The 20,412-nt window shown below is 53.4% G+C and overlaps 1 protein-coding gene across 4 annotated transcripts in view; it reads right to left on the reverse strand.

Annotated features, from left to right (window-relative positions):
• Nucleotides 1-20,412, reverse strand: part of LOC140385858 (intermembrane lipid transfer protein VPS13B-like) — a 1,311,478-nt gene that overhangs the window by 266,552 nt on the left and 1,024,514 nt on the right. For all 4 annotated transcript variants that reach the window (XM_072468452.1, XM_072468451.1, XM_072468450.1 and 1 more), the window contains exons 32-33: nucleotides 10,433-10,559; nucleotides 9,278-9,421 (exon numbers count right to left, since the gene is read on the reverse strand). In XM_072468452.1, coding sequence (XP_072324553.1) covers nucleotides 9,278-9,421; nucleotides 10,433-10,559 — 271 coding nt within the window. The remainder of the gene's footprint in view (nucleotides 1-9,277; nucleotides 9,422-10,432; nucleotides 10,560-20,412) is intronic.

Here is a 20,412-nt window from a genome sequence, read left to right on the forward strand (position 1 = left end):
GGGATCCGTGCCGGAGTGGAGGTTGGGGGGGGTCCGTGCCGGGGTGGAGGTTGGGGGGGGGGTCCGTGCCGGGGTGGAGGTTGGGGGGGGGTCAGTGCCGGGTTGGAGGTTGGGGGGGTCCGTGCCGGGGTGGAGGTTGGAGGGGGGGGGGTCGGTGCCGGGGAGGGGGATGGGGGGTCGGTGCCGGGGTGGAGGTTGGGGGGGGGGGGTCGGTGCCGGGGTGGAGGTTGGGGGGGGGGTCGGTGCCGGGGTGGAGGTTGGGGGGGGTCCGTGCCGGGGTGGTGGTTGGGGGGGGGGGGGTCCGTGCCGGGGTGGAGGTTGGGGGGGGTCCGTGCCAGGGTGGAGGTTGGGGGGGGGTCGGTGCCGGGGATGGGGGGGTCCGTGCCGGAATGGAGGTTGGGGGGGGGGTCGGTGCCAGGGAGGGGGATGGGGGGGCCGTGCCAGGGTGGAGGTTGCGGGGGGGGGTCCATGCCGGGTGGAGGTTGGGGGGGGGGGGGGTCCGTGTCGCGGTGGAGGTTGGGGTGGGGGGTCCGTGCCGGGGTGGAGGTTGGGGGGCGGGGGTCGGTGCCGGGGAGGGGGATGGGGGGTCCGTGCCGGGGTGGAGGTTGGGGAGGGGTCCGTGCCGGGGTGGAGGTTGGGGGGGGGGGTCAGTGCCGGGGAGGGGGATGGGGGGGTCCGTGCCGGGGGTGGAGGTTGGGGGAGGGTCGGTGCCGGGGAGGGGGATGGGGGGTCCGTGCCGGGGTGGAGGTTGGGGGGGGGGTCCGTGCAGGGGTGGAGGTTGGGGGGGGGTCCCGTGCCAGGGCGGAGGTTGGGGGGGGGGGGTCCGTGCCGGGGTGGAGGTTGGGGGGGGGTCCGTGCCGGGGATGGGGGGTCCGTGCCGGGGTGGAGGTTGGAGGGGGGGGTCGGTGCCGGGGAGGGGGATGGGGTGTCCGTGCCGGGGTGGAGGTTGGGGGGGGGGGGGGGGGGGTCGGTGCCGGGGAGGGGGATGGGGGTCGGTGCCGGGGTGGAGGTTGGGGGGGGGTCCGTGCCGGGGTGGAGGTTGGGGGGGGTCCGTGCCGGGGTGGAGGTTGTGGGGGGGGGGGTCGGTGCCGGGGAGGGGGATGGGGTCCGTGCCGGGGTGGAGGTTGGGGGTGTCCGTGCTGGGGTGGAGGCTGGGGGGGGTCCGTGCCGGGGTGGAGGTTGGGGGGTGGTCCGTGCCGGGGAGGGGGATGGGGGGGGTCCGTGCCAGGGTGGAGGTTGGGGGGGGGGGTCGGTGCCGGGGAGGGGGATCGGTGCTGGGCTGGAGGTTGGGGGGGGGTCCGTGCCGGGGTGGAGGTTGGGGGGGGGGGGGTCCGTGCCGGGGTGGTGGTTGGGGGGGGGGGTCGGTGCCGGGGAGGGGGATGGGGGGTCCGTGCCGGGGTGGAGGTTGGGGCGGGGTCGGTGCCGGGGAGGGGGATGGGGTTCCGTGCCGGGGTGGAGGTTGGGGGGGGGGGGGTCCGTGTCGGGGTGGAGGTTGGGGGGGGGGGGGGTCCGTGCCGGGGTGGAGGTTGGGGGGGGGGGGTCGGTGCCGGGGATGGGGATGGGGGGTCCGTGCCGGGGTGGAGGTTGGGGGGGGGGGTCGGTGCTGTGGTGGAGGTTGGGGGGGTCCATGCCGGGGTGGAGGTTGGAGGGGGGGGGTCGGTGCCGGGGAGGGGGATTCGTGCCGGGGTGGAGGTTGGGGGCGGGGGTCGGTGCCGGGGATGGGGTTTCCGTGCAGGGGTGAGGTTGGGGGGGAGGGGGGGTCCGTGCCGGGGTGGAGGTTGGGGTGGAGGTCCTTGCCGGGGTGGAGTTGGGGGGGGGGGGGTCCGTGCAGGGGTGCAGGTTGGGGGGGGTCGGTGCCGGGGATGGGGATGGGGGGTCCGTGCCGGGGTGGAGGTTGGGTGGGGGGTCCGTGCCGTGGTGGAGGTTGGGGGGGTCCATGCCGGGGTGGAGGTTGGAGGGGGGGGTCGGTGCCGGGGAGGGGGATCCGTGCCGGGTTGGAGGTTGGGGGCGGGGGTCGGTGCCGGGGAGGGGGATGGGGTTTCCGTGCAGGGGTGGAGGTTGGGGGGGAGGGGGGGTCCGTGCCGGGGTGGAGGTTGGGGGGGGAGGTCCTTGCCGGGGTGGAGGTTGGGGGGGGGGGGGTCCGTGCCGGGGTGCAGGTTGTGGGGGGTCGGTGCCGGGGATGGGGGGTCCGTGCCGGGGTGGAGGTTGGGGAGGGGGGCGGTGCCGGGAGGGGGATGGGGGTGTCCGTGCCGCGGTGGAGGTTGGGGGGGGTCCGTGCCGGGGTGGAGGTTGGGGGGGGGGGTCCGTGCCGGGGTGGAGGTTGGGGGGGGGGTCGGTGCCGGGGAGGGGGATCCGTGCCGGGGTGGAGGTTGGGGGGGGGGTCCGTGCTGGGGTGGCGGTTGGGGGGGGGCGTCCGTGCCGGGGTGGAGGTTGGGGGGTGGTCCGTGCCGGGGAGGGGGATGGGGGGGGGTCCGTGCCGGGGAGGGGGATGCGAGGGCAAGTGAGTTGGTCCACCTGGCCAGGTGCCAGCCTCCAACAGTTGGACCCATGCGGTCCATGCCACCTGGCTGGGGGGAGGAGGGGATATGGGCAATGATGACATGTCGTCGTTCCCCTCCCCCCCCACCAGGCCGTCATGTTTTCCGATCATCCAGCGATGTTGGCCGCCGTGGCGGCAGCCGCTCATGTCTATGTTGCCCTGGATGAGGAGGAGGAGGAGGAGGAGGAGGAGCGTGCCAGAGAGGCGGCGCAGGTTGCCGCAGAGGGACAGGCGGCAGCCGCCCAGGCTGGAGAGACACCTGACCGACAGGACGAGGAGGGGGAGGAGGACGTCGCGGCCCCACGGCAACGGAGGCACCCGATGGCGCCCCGTGTGTACCGGCCCCGGCAGTCATACCAGGACCCCACGGACCGGGAATGCAGGAGGAGACTCCGAATGAGGCGGGAAACCGTGGCACACATCTGCCACCTGCTGGCACACCTGTCACCGCGTGGCACTGGCGGGGGACACCCTCTCCCCGTGTCCGTCAAGGTTACGGTGGCCCTGAACTTTTATGCAACGGGGCCATTCCAGGCACCGAGTGGGGACCTGTCCGGCATATCGGTGCATCGGTGCATCCAGGCAGTGACAGATGCCCTATATGCCATGGCGCACCGCTACATCCGCTTCCCCGTGGACCGGGCCAGCCAAGATGCCCGGGCCGTGGGCTTCTCTGCCGTGGCCGGGTTCCCCATGGTCCAGGGCGCAATCGATGGGATGCACGTCGTCGTGCAGCCACCTGCAGATAACAGGGCCGTGTTCACCAATAGGAAGGGGACCTATTCGATGAACATACAGGTAGTCTGCGACCACCGCATGATGATCCTGCACGTCTGCGCCCGTTACCCAGGCAGCGAACACGACTCATACGTGTTGTCGTGGTCATCCATCCCCGGCATGTACGAGGGACGCCATCCCCAGCTGAGGGGCTGGTTGCTGGGCGACAGGGGCTACCCATTGCGATCGTGGCTGATGACGCCTATACGGAGGCCACGCAATGAGGCGGAGAACCGCTACAATGATGCCCATGTAGCGACAAGGGGAGTGATCGAGAGGTGCTTTGGCGTGCTGAAGATGCGTTTCAGGTGCCTGGACCTCTCTGGGGGCGCCCTCCAGTATCGGTCAGATAGGGTCGGCCGCATCATTGTGGTGTGCTGCGTCCTGCACAACATAGCCCAGCAGAGGGGCGATGTGCCGCAGGCAGAGGAGGGCGGAGTGGAGGAGCAGCAGGAAGAGGCGCAGTCCTCCCCAGATGAGGGGGATGGGGGTAATGGTCAGGGCAGACGGGGTAGACACAGGCGTGTGGCCGTCCACCATTACCGGCTGGCCCAGCGGGCACGGGACAGACTGATAGCCGCCCGCTTCACTGACTAGATGGGCGTGGGAATCGGGTAGTATGGCCACAGACCGCACCCAATGGCAACAGCCGACCACCCACACCCCCCACCCATCCACCCACCCAGCACCCTCACCCCCCTCCCCAACCCCACCCACCCCACCCGCATGCACACCACCCCCCCCTCCATTGCCGATCCACCTGCGGCACAACGGGCCGGGCTCACACAGTTGCGGGTGGACGCGTGTCTATTGCAGGCCATGGAGGATGATGACAACCCGCCCTGCGGTGAGCTCCTGGCTCTACATCGTTGGACTATGTCTGACCCATGGCCACAGTACCACCATCCACCCGGACCATCCCTGCATGCGGCTGTGACACTGCAGCGCACGGTCCGGTCCTCTGCCCGGGGGATGTTGATGGCGGCCCAGGGGGAAGGGGGCAGACTCACCTGGGGTTGAGGTAAGACCACCCCTCACACACACACTTGCGCTCAACGTACATGACACCCCCGCACGCTTTGGACAGAACACAAAGGCAGCTTCTGTAGGTGTAACATTGACTTTAATAACCAAAGGAGTTCATGCACGTGCCCTAGCCCCTAAAACTCATCTGTGCCCTGCACCCGTGCCAACTTACTCAGTGTCTAATTGTTTGGCCTTACGGGCCCTTTGACTACGTCTACGTGGTTCCCCAGATGGTACAGCAGAACTGGAGGTGGACTCCTGTGATTCCTGCCCTCTGACACTGGATCCCTTTGGCGGCCGTTTCCTGGGGCGTCCTGGCCTAGATGGGCCAGGCTGCGGCCCGGCGACTGGGATGGCGAGCTGCCAGCCTGTCCTGCCCGTTGCCCACCCGATGCACCTGGGACGGAAGGGGGGGGGGGGGGGAGTCCGAGGTGTCGCGGTGTTCCGGGACCTCCCCTACAGAGGGAGCCGGGACGGACCACACCACCTCCTCCTCCCTCGGGGTGCCCGATGGCCCCCAGGCCTCTACATGGGTGGGGGATGCGAACGGACTGGCCATCCGACGCCCCCCCGACATCTGGCGCTGCCAGTCCTGGAGGCCCGTGCTGGTATCGACAGGGGTCTGCAGGTTTGCAGCCATGGAGCCCAGGGGGTTGGCAAACCCTGTCTGTGACAGTGCGACGCCGGCTCGCACATGGCCACTGGCGCCGACGCCCTCAGCGATGGCCTGCAGAGACTGGGCCATGGCCTGCTGAGACTGGGCCATGGCCTGCAGAGACTGGGCTATGGCCTGCAGAGACTGGGCTATGGCGTTGAGCGCCTCTGCCATCTGGCGCTGGCACTGGCTCATGGCCTCCTGTGAGAGGGCAGCCATTTCCTGGGCCACAGACGCCGCCTGCACGGAAAGCCCCAGGCCTCGCAAACCGTTCCCCATGTCTGACACCGTCGCACCCATTGCCTCCACCGCGGACGCCACCCGTGCGGTGTCAGCTTGGGTGGCACGCATGACCGGCACCACTCCCAGCTCCTGGAAGCGGGTGGACTCCTCCACCTGCGACTGCAGCCGCCGCAAGCCGCCCGTCACCCTCTTCGCTCGTCTCCGGGTCGGTGGTTGCATCGGATCTATGTGTGGGTGTGGTAACTCCAGGAACCCGGGATCCATCTGGGCGGCAGATGTTCGCTTGGGATGGGCTGCCCTCCGACCGCCCGGCCCCTCTGCTGCTCCTACCTCCACCTGCTGTACCGGGACGGCTGTATTGTGCGCACCAGTGAGTGTACCAGACGCCTCATCACTAAAGTGCCCAACCGAGGTGAGTGTTTCTGCGATGGTGGAGGGTGTTGGTGACAGCAGTGGCGTTGTGTCGTGCTCTTCGTCCCACTCTGAGTCCATGGCACTTTGGGGTGGGGGTTCGTCTCCACCCATCCACTCTGAGTCATTGTCCGGTATTTCGTCTTCCTGGGTAGTGCTGTCCCGGGTAGGGGTGTCCTGGGTAGTGGTGTCCTGGCTCGGATGTGACGGGGGCCTGTGGCTGCCCCCCTCGTCGCTGGGTGGTCGCTCCGGCACGTGACGGGGGTGTCGTCTCCCTGTTGCTCCAGGTCTCTCCTTCTCCCGTGGCCTCCGAGGGGCATCCTGCGGGCGTCGCATGCTGGAGGGTCCGAGTCTCTCCGTCTCCCGTGGCCTCCGAGGGGCATCCTGCGGGCGTCGCATGCTGGAGGGTTCGTGTCTCTCCGTCTCCTGTGGCCTCCGAGGGGCATCCTGCGGGCGGTCTGCATCTGCGGGGATGGGTGCCTGGACGTTTGGTCCTGCGATACACAATGAAGCATGCATGGTTAGACATCAGGCAGTGATCAGGTGATATGGGGGAGGGGGATATAGGGGAGGGGGGATATGGGGACGGGCTGTCGGTGGCTCACTTGCTACTACGCCACCGACCTCTGCATCAGCAACCTCCCTGTCGTCAGGTCCGCCAGCCAGTTCCAGGGCCCTTTCCTCGTGTTCGGTCAGTGGCCTCTCATCAGCGGGGCCTCCTCCAGTCCTCACATGCTCCCTATTGTTGTGTGCGCGCTTATCCTGTGGGAGGAGGGTGGCAGGGGTAAAAGGCAACACTGTTAGGCAGGTATATGAATGCACGCCATCGGTTGCGCGTGCATTGCAGAGGTTAAGGTTAGGGCTGGATTCACTTGGGGATATTGGGGAGGGGGGGATATGGGGGAGGGGGGGATATGGGGGAGGGGGATATGGGGGAGGTGGGATATGGGGGAGGTGGGATATGGGGGAGGGGGGATATGGGGGAGGGGGATATGGGGGAGGGGGGATATGGGGAGGGGGGATATGGGGGAGGGGGATATGGGGATGGGGGATATGGGGGAGGGGGGATATGGGGGAGGGGGGATATGGGGAGGGGGGATATTGGGGAGGGGGGATATTGGGGAGGGGGGATATTGGGGAGGGGGGATATGGGGGAGGGGGGATATGGGGGAGGGGGGATATGGGGGAGGAGGGATATGGGGGAGGTGGGATATGGGGAGGGGGGATATGGGGGAGGGGGATATGGGGGAGGGGGATATGGGGAGGGGGATATGGGGGAGGGGGAATATGGGGGAGGGGGGATATGGGGGAGGGGGGATATGGGGGAGGGGGAATATGGGGGAGGGGGGATATGGGGGAGGGGGGATATGGGGGAGGGGAGGATATGGAGGAGGGGGGATATGGGGAGGGGGGATATGGGGGAGGGGGGATATGGGGGAGGGGGATATGGGGGAGGGGGGATATGGGGGAGGGGGGATATGGGGGAGGGGGGTATATGGGAGAGGGGGGATATGGGGGAGGGGGATATGGGGGAGGGGGATATGGGGAGGGGGGATATGGGGGAGGGGGGATCTGGGGGAGGGGGGATATGGGGAGGGGGGATATGGGGGAGTGGGGATATGGGGGAGGCTCACATTGCCTGCTCTGACGAGGTCGTTCACCTTCTTGTGGCACTGGGTGCCTGTTCGTGGTGTCAGGGCCACAGCGGTGACGGCCTCTGCCACTTCCCTCCACAGACGCCGGCTGTGGCGTGGGGCAACTCTGCGGCCGTGCCCAGGTTACAGGGCGTCCCTCCTCTGCTCCACCGCGTCCAGGAGCGCCTCCACATCCCGTGACTCGAACCTCGGGGCTGAGCGGCGGCCAGCCATCCAGTCGGGTGTTCCGGTCGGGTGGGGGGAGCAGCGCGGCCTTATGAGCCGTCACGCCGTGCGGCGCGTATGACGCTGCACGGCGTGAACCACTGCGCAAGCGCGGATCCCGTTACGTCGCTGCTAGCCCATTTCGGGCCGCAGACTTTCGACCCATTTTTCCGATGTGACGCAAGTCGGATTTGCGCCGTTTTTTGCGCCGATCGGCGGACTTTCCGCCGATAACGGAGAATTTCGCCCCGGGTTCCAATTTCATCAGACTTTGCTCTCAGTTTGTGGCCTGCCTTCAAGCCCTGCCTTTAGGAATGCAACACCCACAGACATATTGTAGAGATATTTAGCTGGATCTTATTTGAAGAGGTTTAGCAACAACATTCTGGAGAGGATTCAGCTGGATCTTTTTCCTCCGTACTGCCGAAATCAAAAGTGAAACCAAAAAATGGAACCTCGTCACTCTGGAAAACATTCCACTGCGATATCTAATCACCACCTGTTACCGGGCAGAGCACAGCCTTTTGGGCCAGTTCATTGGTCATCAGCCAAATCAGTCAAACCGAGTCATCCCTGATGCTGGTCAGTCGGCAATCACCAGCCAAAACAGCCTTTGGCCTTCTCTCTGAATTCAAGACGCAGGTCACTGCTTCCTTCTGCTTGAAATATAATTAACCGATCGCGGGCCAGACCCCATTTGAGGCCCCCCCCCGGTGCAGGAACCCCCCCTCGCCCCCCATAGGCCCCCCCCCCCCCCCAGCGTTCCCACGCTGTTCCCGTGGGCAGCGACCAGGCGTGGACGGCGCCAGCGGGAACCCGTCGTATTGGGCAGGCCGCTCGGTCCATCCGGGCCGGAGAATCCTCGCTCAGCCGCTCGGGACAGCGTGGCGGGACACGCGCGGCTCCCCGGCGATTCACCTACGCATCGTGAGGGAGGGGGAGAATTCCGTCCAGGATACTTAAAAATATAATTTGTTCAATGACAGAAAACTGTTCTATATTTCAGATGACTTTCCCCTTCCAATTAAAATTCAACAATACAATCTGTGAACTAGATTGGTGCTTTGATTCCCTAGTTGCATTCTGGCTTCCAAAATAAAACCATGCACACAGCCTGAGATAGTAATGTGATATCCTGTGAGGCATAATCTGTTATTTTTCATTTTTTTCTAATGTCAGCTGTAGTTTAAAAGACCACTGTTTACCTCCCAACCCTGTACATCAGTTGTCCCTAATGAGATTGCATTTCCATTGCACTATTCAGCAGGGAACCTCTTTGTTGCCTGTGCTTTTTTATGCATTGGCTTTTGAAATGCTAACAACTAGTATTCATGTGACTTCAGACCTTCAAGAAATGCGCAAATGACAAATGGTTAAAGTTCTTTAATAATATTGAGGACCGTGTGAAGCAGAAATGCCAGCACAGAGTCCCGTTGAGTGGCTTGTTTCTACGGGCGCAATTTTGCGATCCCGCTTGCTGTGGACCAGACAGAAAATTTGACGGGACCAGCAAAAGATCCGCTGACTTTGAGCGGGAATGTTCAGTCCCATAGCAGGCAGGCCGGAAAATCCTACCCAACATTGCAAAATTTTATTCAACGTGCGGTTCACACCTTCTTGGGTTTGCTGTTGACGGAACACAGTTAACCTGTTATGGACACATTTTTTCATTCCTTATTTACAGTTGTGCCAAGGTTTTTTTTCGACCCTTTCTAATTATTTCTCCAAGACGGAAAATTTGAAAATTTAAATTAGATGTGGGATTACCTCTGTTGTTGGATCTCCGAGCTCCAATCCAAGCATATTGGCTTGCACCAACTCCTGTAAGAGCTGAACTTGAGCTACGCTGAGAAATAAGTCCAGATTTGTAGTTACGTTGACTTCCAATGAATGGCCGCACACTACAATTTCCTGCAGAGTACAGTACACAAATCATAAACAACTCGACTTCCAGTATGGTGCACAAACACAAACACCTCATACAAGAACACCAAAATTAGTTTACAGTCACATCTAATGTGAACCCAATTTAACATCAGTCCTGTAACTCCTAACTGATGGCAAGTTTTGTCAGACTTCAACAATAAGTTTCTATTGGAACAGAAGGAGGCTATTCAACAAGTCTGTTTGCCTTTCAATTTTTTTTTATTCGTCCATGGGATGTGAGCGTCGTTGGCTGGGCCAACATTCATTGCCCACCCCGGAGGGCATTTAAGAGTCAACCACATTGCTGTGGGTCTGGACTCACATGTAGACCAGACCAGGTAAGGACAGCAGATTTTCTTCCCTAAGGGACATTAGTGTACCAGATGATTTCACTGCCCTGGTGGGATTCGAACCCAGTTCCCCAGAGCATTACCCTGGGTCTCTGGATTACTAGTCCAGTGAAAGTACCACTACACCACTGCCTCCCCATGTCGTGGTTGATCTGTATCTTAGCTCGAACTGCCTGCCTGGATTCCATACCCGTCAATATCCTTGCCTATCAATCTCAGTTTTAGATTTTTCAGTTGACTGCCTCGACAGCAGTTTTTGAGGAAGTCAGCTCCAGATTCACACTACCCAATGTGGCAAAAGAAAAAGTACCCACTCCAAAAGAAAAAGAGATTCACTCTAAGTTGACCTGAAAGAGATCAGGAACTAATCTGACAGCTAAAACAGAGCTTTGACAATTAAAAAAAAATCTTTCACAGGAATTCCTTCACATCGGTGGCTAGTCCAGCATTTATTGTCCATCCCAAATTGCCCTTGGGAAGGTGGTGGTGAACCTCATGGTGCCTCACTTGAAGCGGAAACAAAATGAAAAAAAGAGGACATTTTTCACCATGTTGTAGCAATTGTCAAATCTATCAGTTCAGATGGCAAACGCGCTGCTGTATCACTACTAAGATCATACATTTATTAAAATTCTTGATTACTGACCTCAGTCTGCGCATTCTCTGGCGAGATCTGTTTTGTGAAAAGGATAGCAGGGGCAGCTGTTACTCGTACACTGAAATCTGTCAAAACTGGTGTCAAAATTGCCCTTCGTTCTTGGTGACGTCTAATACTAGAAGAAAAAGACAAATAAAATAATGCCGTTATTCCAACCCATGTATTACAGCTATAGTCCGGATACCCAGCTGGCAAAATCTCTCAGAGCTTCAGTTCATTTCCAAACACTGATATCACAGGTAAGTGACTCACCCTTCCATACATCATGTAAGCACGTCGCAACTCGGTAATGTAGTCTTTTTATTATCAAAGCTTCACATAAACATAACATATAAACTGGTGGTGGAGGGTGTGGAGGATATGTTTGGGTTAATCAAAGCAGATGTCCAATTTTCATTGAATCGTAGAATTTACAGTGCAGAAGGAGGACATTGGGCCCATCGAGTACCAGCCCTTGGAAAGAGCACCCTACTTAAGCCCACGCCTCCACCCTGTCCCCATAACCCAAGTAACCCCACCTAACCTATTTTTTGGGACATTAAGGGGCAATTTATTATGGCCAATCCACCTAACCTGGACTGGTTTAGCACACTGGGCTAAATCACTGGCTTTTAATGCAGACCAAGACAGGCCAGCAGCACGGTTCGATTCCCGTACTAGCCTCCCCGAACAGGCGCCGGAATGTGGAGACTAGGGGCTTTTCACAGTAACTTCATTGAAGCCTACTCGTGACAATAAGCGATTTTCATTTCATTTCTTCTTTAGACTGTGGGAGGAAACCGGAGCACCCGGAGGAAACCCACGCACACACGGGGAGGATGTGCAGACTCCACACAGACAGCGACCTAAGCCGGGAATCGAACCTGGGACCCTGAGGCTGTGAAGCAACTGTGCTAACTGCTGTGCTACCATGCCACCCATCATGGAACAGAAGTGAAACATGAAAAAAGCCCCACAGAATCTAGATGATAACAGCTCAAAGAATTTGGGAATTGTACACAAGGTAAGTAATTTATCTGGTAAATCACCCCTCAAGGTGGAATCGTTTACTGTGATAAGAAAAAAGGAATGTTCTTTTTCCCTCAGAAAAAAACAGAATCTTTCCTATCCACCCGTTATTACCCTGTATTTATCCGCTAGATGTCTCTGCTGATAATAAGTGACAGCTCATTATTTCAGTTGGAGCTGTCCATTATTTTGTAAAACTTAATTTGCGTTTCGGGAGCTTGTAGCATGGAAAATGTATTTCTTTAATTTAAAACAGGCCAATATTGTTCAAAAACGGTCTAAAATGCAGAGTCAGAGAGGTGTTAACATTCCATTGAATGCTCACTGCTGCATTTTATTTATTCTAAAAGTTCCCTTCAATTAATAACCATCATCTTTAGCACGAGGCAGGATTTTCACAGTAACTTCATTGCAGTGTTAATGTAAGCCTACTTGTGACAGTAACAAAGATTACAAAAACATTAGCATGCTTCGACATGCATCTCGAGCAGCATTTCACAAATAGCTTCCGAAATAATAACTATTTTAAACTGTGCTTTTCGGTAACCCTGAATGCGATGGTGCCACGAGACTCCATGCAGGCAGCCCACCAGATGGTACCAGTAAAGCGAGGACTGCACAACTTAGTTTGCTAATCCCAGTTTCATGGCAGGATTTCCAAGGATCCTTGCCCCATAAGATTTGAATTAGTTGTCTTGAATTTCATATGAATTCAGCTGCTGATGAAAAAACAGATCTTTCCTTACATCCGCAAAGTGGAATCTAAGATCTACTTCTGAAGCATAAGGGGCTTGATAAAAGGAGGGGATTGTAAGTCCTATGTAACATAAAATACTGAGACCCCCTTGGGGAGGAACTTAGAAAGCGGTCTGAGTGCAGTCCTGTCCTTATGCCAAGCCAAATAAGGTTGGTCCACATGAAGCTTACTAACTTGCCTTGCCGAAACTGGATCAACTAAAATGCCTGTTTTAAATAACAGAAAATGTAGGCCATGGGCATCAACAGTCGGAAAGGATGGATCTGAATCAGATACGGTTGCATTTCAGGTTAGTGGGGGGGGGGGGAGGAAGAGAGAAAAAGGATGAAAATAATTTGCATTCATACAGCATGTCACATTCTCGGAATGCCGCAAAGCAGTTTGCAGTTAATCAAGTACTATTTGCAGTTTAGTCAAAGGGCGACATGGTGGCACAATGGTTAGCGCTGTTGCTTCACAGCGCTAGGGTCCCGGGTTCGATTACCGGCTTGGGTCACTGTCTGTGCGGAGTCTGCACGTTCTCGCCGTGTCTGCGTGGGTTTCCTCCGGGTGCTCCGGTTTCCTCCCACAAGTCCCGAAAGACGTGCTGTTAGGTGAATTGGACATTCTCAATTCTCCCTCCGTGTACCCGAACAGGTGCCGGAGTGTGGTGACTAGGGGATTTTCACAGTAACTTCACTGCATTGTTAATGAAAACCTACTTGTGAAACTAATAAAGATGATTATTTTTGTAATATAAGCAAATGCACATTGTTGACTTGAGCACATTAAACTAACAAAAAAAAATCAGAGAGATAAATAACCAGATCATTTTGCTTTTAACGTTTTATCCGAGAGATAAACACCAGCCAGGACACCAGCACAACTCCTCTCGTTTTCACCCAATCTCGGGTCTTTTCCTCCCACCTGAGTGTGTGGAGGGGGACTTGAATTAACATCTTATCCAAAAGGTGCAGTGAGAGAAAGAAAGAAACGAATTGGAAAAGAAAACAAGCGTGACCCACGTTGTTCCCTTCGGAATCTTGGGATCTGGGTATGCAAGTTCTGACCTCCCTGACTGGTGAAAGGAAGACCGTGATTTAGCGGTCCTTTACATCGCGGGCGCAAATTCCGTAATGGCGCCTAAATCTCACGTGTAGCCAAGAACGGGATTTGCGTCAGCGAGCACTGCCAGGTTGGCTGTGCCAGGGCGGCAGTTGGCACTATAAGGAGTGGGCCCTCTGGGATTCCACTTTGGTGTGGGAGGAGGTGGGGAGAACCCCAATACTCGGATGGTGGGTGGGTGGGGAGTGGAGAGAGCGTCGATGCTTGTGAGGAGTGGGGTCGGGGTGAGCCCCAATGTTTACGTTGCGGTGGGGGGGATGCCCCTATGTTGGTGTTGTGGTGAAGGGAGGGGGCTTTTTATTTAAGTCGGAGGTCGGGGAGTCTTTTTCCTGGGCTTGCCAGCGTATTCAGGCCTCGCCCCTCCAGCTGACTGTCTGATTCTTGCTTCTCCTTTTAAAATGCACAGTGTCGTTCAATAGAGTGAGAAACGCCAGCTGTGGAGCCTGCGAACATCACACCAGTTTTCTCTCCTGCGCCAACAATTTGGGAAAATTCCACGTGATGATTCAGTACAGACAGAAGAAACTCTAGCATAACTGTCCGAGCAAGTTTATTACTTTCCACCGCAGACAAGCTTCCACTTACAATTATAAATCTGGTACAAGCCTGCCATTTTTCATCGTTCAATCTTCAGGCATCCTTATACATAAAATGACTAATAATGAATAATAATCAAGTGGAATACACTAGGCTGGAAGAACTGAAATCCTAACCAAACAGGCTTTGATCCAAATCTGACCTCATGTCAACTGTATTCACAGGGGATGTGTAGCTCAATATAATCATGTGAACCAGGCACCTTACTCTAACTTATCATTTATGTGTCAAAGAGGGAGGTCACAATTGCGACTTAAATCCTGGGATAGCATCTACTATGTGGTCAACGACATCAAAGCCGCATAAGGTTTAATCGTCCTCTGCAGTTCTAACAAGGAGTTACAGGAGCCTCTAGAAAAAGCTGCTATCAAGAACGACCATCACAACAGCTTGTATTTATGTAGCGCCTCTAACACAATATAATGTCCCATGGTCACAAGGGCTTTATGAGGCTCTGACAACGCAGTGGAGGCATATTCAGTTGCAAGTTTATCCAGTTCTCTTTCGAAGGGAAAAATAATTTGCAGAGCTACAGGGAGTGAGAGCAAAGGAATGAGTCTTCTAGAGCTGGTATGGGCTGGCACGGCTGAATGGCCCCCTTCTGTGTTGCAATTATTCGGTGACATTAAGACACCACATGAAGAGATATTAGGGCCGATGGCCAAAAGCTTATTCAAAGAGGTAGGTTTTAGGAAGTGTCAACGGAGGAGAGAGAAGTAGAGAGTCAGAGAGGTTCAGAGAGGGAATCCCAGAGCTTAGGTCTTAGGCAGCTGAATGCATGATCACAAATGGACTAAATAGAAACATAGAAAATAGGAGGAGTTGAGCATTCGATCCATCCAGCCTTCTTCGCCATTCAGTGTGAACGTGGCTGATCTTCGATCTCAATGCATACTCCAGCGCTCACCCCAATTAAAATCAGAGGTGCTCAAGAGGCCAGGATTAGATATAAGCAGATATCTCGGAAGGTGTTTGGTAGGGCAGATGCCGAAAGGAGGTTTCCCCTTGTGGGGGAATCTAGAACTGGGGATTCTTGAACAATAGAGGAGTCGAGGGTTATGGGGAACAGGCAAGAAAGTGGGACTGAAATCAGATCAGCTGTGATTTTATTGATGGTTGGGCAGGGTCGAGTGGCCATACGATCTAACCCTGTTCTTATTTCCTCCATTCTTATATTGTGGGCTGGAGGAGAGTCCAGAGATACGAGAGGACTTGAAAATAAGAATGAGGATTGTGAAATCAAGGTGCTACTTGACTGGGAGCCAACTGAGGTCAGTGAGTGCAGGAGTGATGGATGAATGGAACTTTGCCACAGCCAATATGTTTAAAATGGGACAAATCAGAACTTGACATGCAAAATGTTTGTATGATTTGAGGTTCATAGATTACGTTCGCTAACTGGATTGAAAACTGGCTCAACATGTTAAAGTAGAAGATGGTGATAAATTTGAGGGACCGTATCTCGATGGCAGTGAGTAATGGAGTACTGCAGTGCTGATTTTGGCCGCACTCTGCTCACACTATTCATAAAAGGCTTGGAAAGGAATAATTCTTGTCACATTATAAAATTTGCAATGTTATGAAATTACGTAACCTAAGCAATAAAAAAAACTGTTCGCAATTAAGGAAAAGGCGGTTCAAAATTGGTGATTGTTTTCACAGGGACTGCAAGAGAACAAAAAGTAAAAGCACTGTTGCAATAAAGATTGCACTTTTGAGGTTAAGGCATATTTTTTAGAGAATGCAGTAGAAAAACCTTGACTTAAGTGCTGATATTGGATGTCAAAAGCACATTTCATCTGTGTGGAGTTTGCACATTCTCCCCGTGATTTGCGTGGGTTTCACCCCACAACCCAAAGATGTGCAGGCTAGGTGGATTGGCCACGCTAAGTGGGGCAGCACGATAGCACAAGTGGATAGCACTGTGGCTTCACAGCGCCAGGGTGCCAGGTTCGATTCCCCGCTGGGTCACTGACTGTGTGGAGTCTGCACATCCTCCGAGTGTGTGCGTGGGTTTCCTCCGGGTGCTCCGGTTTCCTCCCACAGTCCAAAGATGTGCAGGTTAAGTGGATTGGCCATGATAAATTGCCCTTAGTGACCAGAAAAAAAGGTTAGATGGGGTTATTGGGATAGGGTGGAAGTGAGGGCTTAAGTGGGTCGGTGCAGACTCGATGGGCTGAATGCCTCCTTCTGCACCGTATGTTCAATGTTCTAAATTGCCCCTTAATTGGAAAAAATGAAGTGGGTACTCTAAATTTTTTTTTTTTAAAAAGCACATTTCATTCACAGCAGTGAAATGTCGCACTGTGATAACAGAAGACTTCTTAAAACATATGTTACCAAAAAATTCCCTGAAATGAACAGAATTGTAAATGTAATTTGTAAAGTCGTATCTATAAATTATTACTCTACATTCTACCTGGGGAACGGAGTTATACAAAACTCCACCAGTTAGTCACAGGCTCTTACAGCACCAGGGATCATTAGGTCCACCATGTTTGAAAAAAAATGTTACATGTATTTGAACAAATTTCACAGATGTTTAAATTGATTTCTTTAACCTCTGATCTTGGATACTCGGTACAAACAAACAGATTAAGATCTGTGTCCATTTCAACAAGTCTAGGGTACGGTTTCTGGATGTGGAGTTTTTAAAAATCCATTAAATCATCGACTTTTATCTCTCATCTGCCCATCCTGATGTTGCAGGTCCAGACTCAGATCCTCCCACCAAACCTTTCAGTGCTCGTTTCCGCATCAAGTATTTGAACAATTCCCTTTTAATAGTGACTTTGATCAGCCTCCGCCACTCTTTCTGCCAATGCATTCTAGAATATTATAATTCACTGCTAAAGTTCTCATCTCCCCTCATTCAAATCCAGGACTGTCTCGAATACCATATAACCCTGTTGATAGGATGGCAGTGGTCATATTTTTAAAAGCATGAAGAATTTCCTAAACATTGAACAAGAAGTTGCCTTGAACACAGAGCCTTTTCAGCAAGATAGCCAACCACACGGTGAGCAATGGATGCTGAATAATGCTCAAGACCTCATTCTGCTTCAACTCATAAACATTTTCCTCAACATTTTGCCACTTCTTCTCAGCAGTTTCCAGCACAGAACTTACAGTGCAGAAGGAGGCCATTCGGCCCATCAAGTCTGCACCGGCTCTTGGAAAGAGCACCCTACCCAAGGTCCACACCTCCACCCTATCCCCATAACCCAGTAACCCCACCCAACACTAAGGGCAGTTTTGGACACTATGGGCAATTTATCATGGCCAATCCACCTAACCTGCACACCTTTGGACTGTGGGAGGAAACCGGAGCACCCGGAGGAAACCCACGCACACACGGGGAGGATGTGCAGACTCCGCACAGGCAGTGACCCAAGCCAGAATCGAACCTGGGACCCTGGAGCTGTGAAGCAATTGTGCTATCCACGATGCTACCGTGCTGCCCCAAATGAGCATGCCCTCTCTCTTTTATGAATCCAGTGAAGACATGAAAGAAATCAAAAGAGTTAAAAGAAAATCAACAAATTGCTTTTATACAGGCAAGTCCTCAGACTTAGTCAAAACGTCGTAAGTTAGAACAGAATTTCCAACTCTTATCCTGTCGAGTCACTGCGGCGAGTGTTGATGCCTACATCGGTGCCCTTGAAAGAGCACCCTACCCAAGGCCACACCTCCACCCTATCCCCTAACCCAGTAACCCCACCTAACCTTTGGACACTAAGGGACAATTTAGCATGGCCAATCCACCTAACCTGCACATCTTTGGACTGTGGGAGGAAACCGGAGCATCCGGAGGAAACCCACGGGGAGAAAGTGCAAACTCCAAACAGATAGTCAGCCGAGGCCGGAATTAAACCCGGGTCCCTGGAGCTGTGAGGCAGCAGTGCTAACCACTGTGCCATTGTGCACATTGGTGACTCTGATATATATATATATATATATTTATATAATCTGTAACAACCACAAAGCAAAACGAAACAAGGGGAAAATATATAAGAAAGGGGCATATGGCATATTGCACAGCCAGAGATTCCGTGGAATATCATTTACATCTGGTGTAAATACAGGAGGGAGTTAGAGAACCTAGTGGAGTGGTGTAGCGACGACAATCTCTCCCTCAATGCCAGCAAAACTAAAGAGCCGGTCATTGACTTCAGGAAGCATAGTACTGTCCACACCCCTGTCAGCATCAACGGGGCCGAGGTGGAGATGATTAGCAGTTTCAAATTCCTAGGGGTGCACATCTCCAAAAATCTGTCCTGGTCCACCCATGTCAACGCTACCACTAAGAAAGCACAACAGCGCCTATACTTCCTCAGGAAACTAAGGAAATTCGGCATGTCCACATTGACTCTTACCAACTTTTACAGATGCACCATAGAAAGCATCCTATCGGGCTGCATCACAGCCTGGTATGGTAACTGCTCGGCCCAGGACCGCAAGAAACTTCAGAGAGTCGTGAACACCGCCCAGTCCATCACACGAACCTGCCTCCCATCCATTGGCTCCATCTACACCTCCCGCTGCCTGGGGAAAGCGGGCAGCATAATCAAAGACCCCTCCCACCCGGCTTACTCACTCTTCCATCTACTTCCATCAGGCAGGAGATACAGAATTCTGAGAACACGCACGGACAGACTCAAAAACAGCTTCTTCCCCACTGTCACCAGACTCTTAAACGACCCTCATATGGACTGACCTTATTAACACTACACCCTGTATGCTTCATCCGATGCCAGTGCTTATGTAGTTACATTGTATATGTTGTGTTGCCCTATTATGTATTTTCTTTTATTCCCTTCCCATGTATTTAATGATCTGTTGAGCTGCTCGCAGAAAAATACTTTTCACTGAACCTCGGTACACGTGACAATAAACAAATCCAATCCAATCCAATATACTAATTTGCACAAAAAAATTAATCCTCAGGTTAAGGAAGCAATTTATAAGCTGTTGCAACCTGCATTTTTTAGATTTTGCTATAACTATTTGCTCAGAGGTTGATGTAGTTAAAATGCATTAGTTTGAAATGCATGTTCGGCTGTTACAGATGTCATTTGTTACCAATTAAAACATTTTCAAGGAAACATAATGAAAATTTGATTCACATTAAGTCAGGAATTATTTAAAATCATTTTATGCAAAAATGGCACAGAATTAAACAAAGATGAACTTCCATTGGTGGGCAAAAGGGTTAAAATCAACAAACCTCAAAGACCATTTGTATCACTTGAAGATTAATTGCTCACAGTAATATTGTTATGCTGGTCCTAACACTAGTTTCTGATATTAAAGCAAATATACTTCTAGAACGGTACATACAATTCTAAAACTGAGGAATAAGACACTTCGACTAGTATAAGAACAGTTTACTCTCAACTTTCAGAAATGCTGCATTAATACCACCCACCGTACTTAAATCACAGCAAGGATCTTTCCTAATGGAGCCCTGGGAAGAATTCATTTAGCAGGAAAAATGTAAACTTTCAGTCATTCTTGGTAAACTGACCCATATACAAGTCAGCCTTGTGGTTTTCTATTCTGAACGCTCCTATGAAACTCATTTGCATTTGGTTTTATCTGCTCACACATTTCCGATGCAGAAGTTACTGAACCGGCATAGGAATCCATCTTCTAATCTCTTCTAAAAGTTAAACACTGGGTGATGAGTGGAAAGCACCTTCTAACCCCACTGTTTGATCATCTACCATTCAGACAAGACCACCTGTGGTTTGTTTTTTCAAACTATAGGTTCTGGATTATATACAATTACAGAAAGCTTACAGTTTACTCCTAAATAACATTCATGGATAAACTTCAATTTGACGGTACTTGGTAAGTGATACTTTTGAGTACTGAACTGAAAAGGGGCTTAAAAGATAAACCTTTTCCAAGTATACTCTTTTTATTTTGTTGCCCATTCGTGGTCTTGTCCCAGACTAATAGAAAAGGTTGATTGCAAAAATAAATGTACATAATTCACCTTACAATGTGACTTTAATGGCCACATCTGCGGCAATTTAAAACAATGAGGCTAATAGAGCTTCTAGTATTTGCAGACTGTGTCAAGGAAACATTAAGCTCGGGTCACAGGTGGCTCTGCGTGCACAGAGCTGTCACTAATGTTGATTCCCAAACAGGGGTTACCAGCTCCCAAATCCTGTGACACAATCTTGCAAAAGATCGCCACGGAGAGTTACAAACATTTCATTTGCAATTAAACAACTTTACAAGCCCTACATGGAATTCAACAAAAAGGAAACGTACCAGCCTCAAACTCTGATTGCAGAGGTTTGGACATGCAAATCAGATTAAACGGAGGCGCTCAAAATTATGAGAGGCTTTGATAAGACTAGATACAGAGAAAACGTTTCCGCTAGCACGAGGGGAGCTAACTCGCTGAACTGGATTTAGGTTAACTGGCAAAACAGACAGGGGAAGATGAGGAGAGATTTTCTTGATGCAGCAAGTTGTAACGTTCTGG

This window comes from Scyliorhinus torazame, chromosome 11 (genome assembly GCF_047496885.1).
Source record: "Scyliorhinus torazame isolate Kashiwa2021f chromosome 11, sScyTor2.1, whole genome shotgun sequence".
In the NCBI taxonomy this organism is placed as follows: Eukaryota; Metazoa; Chordata; class Chondrichthyes; order Carcharhiniformes; family Scyliorhinidae; genus Scyliorhinus; species Scyliorhinus torazame.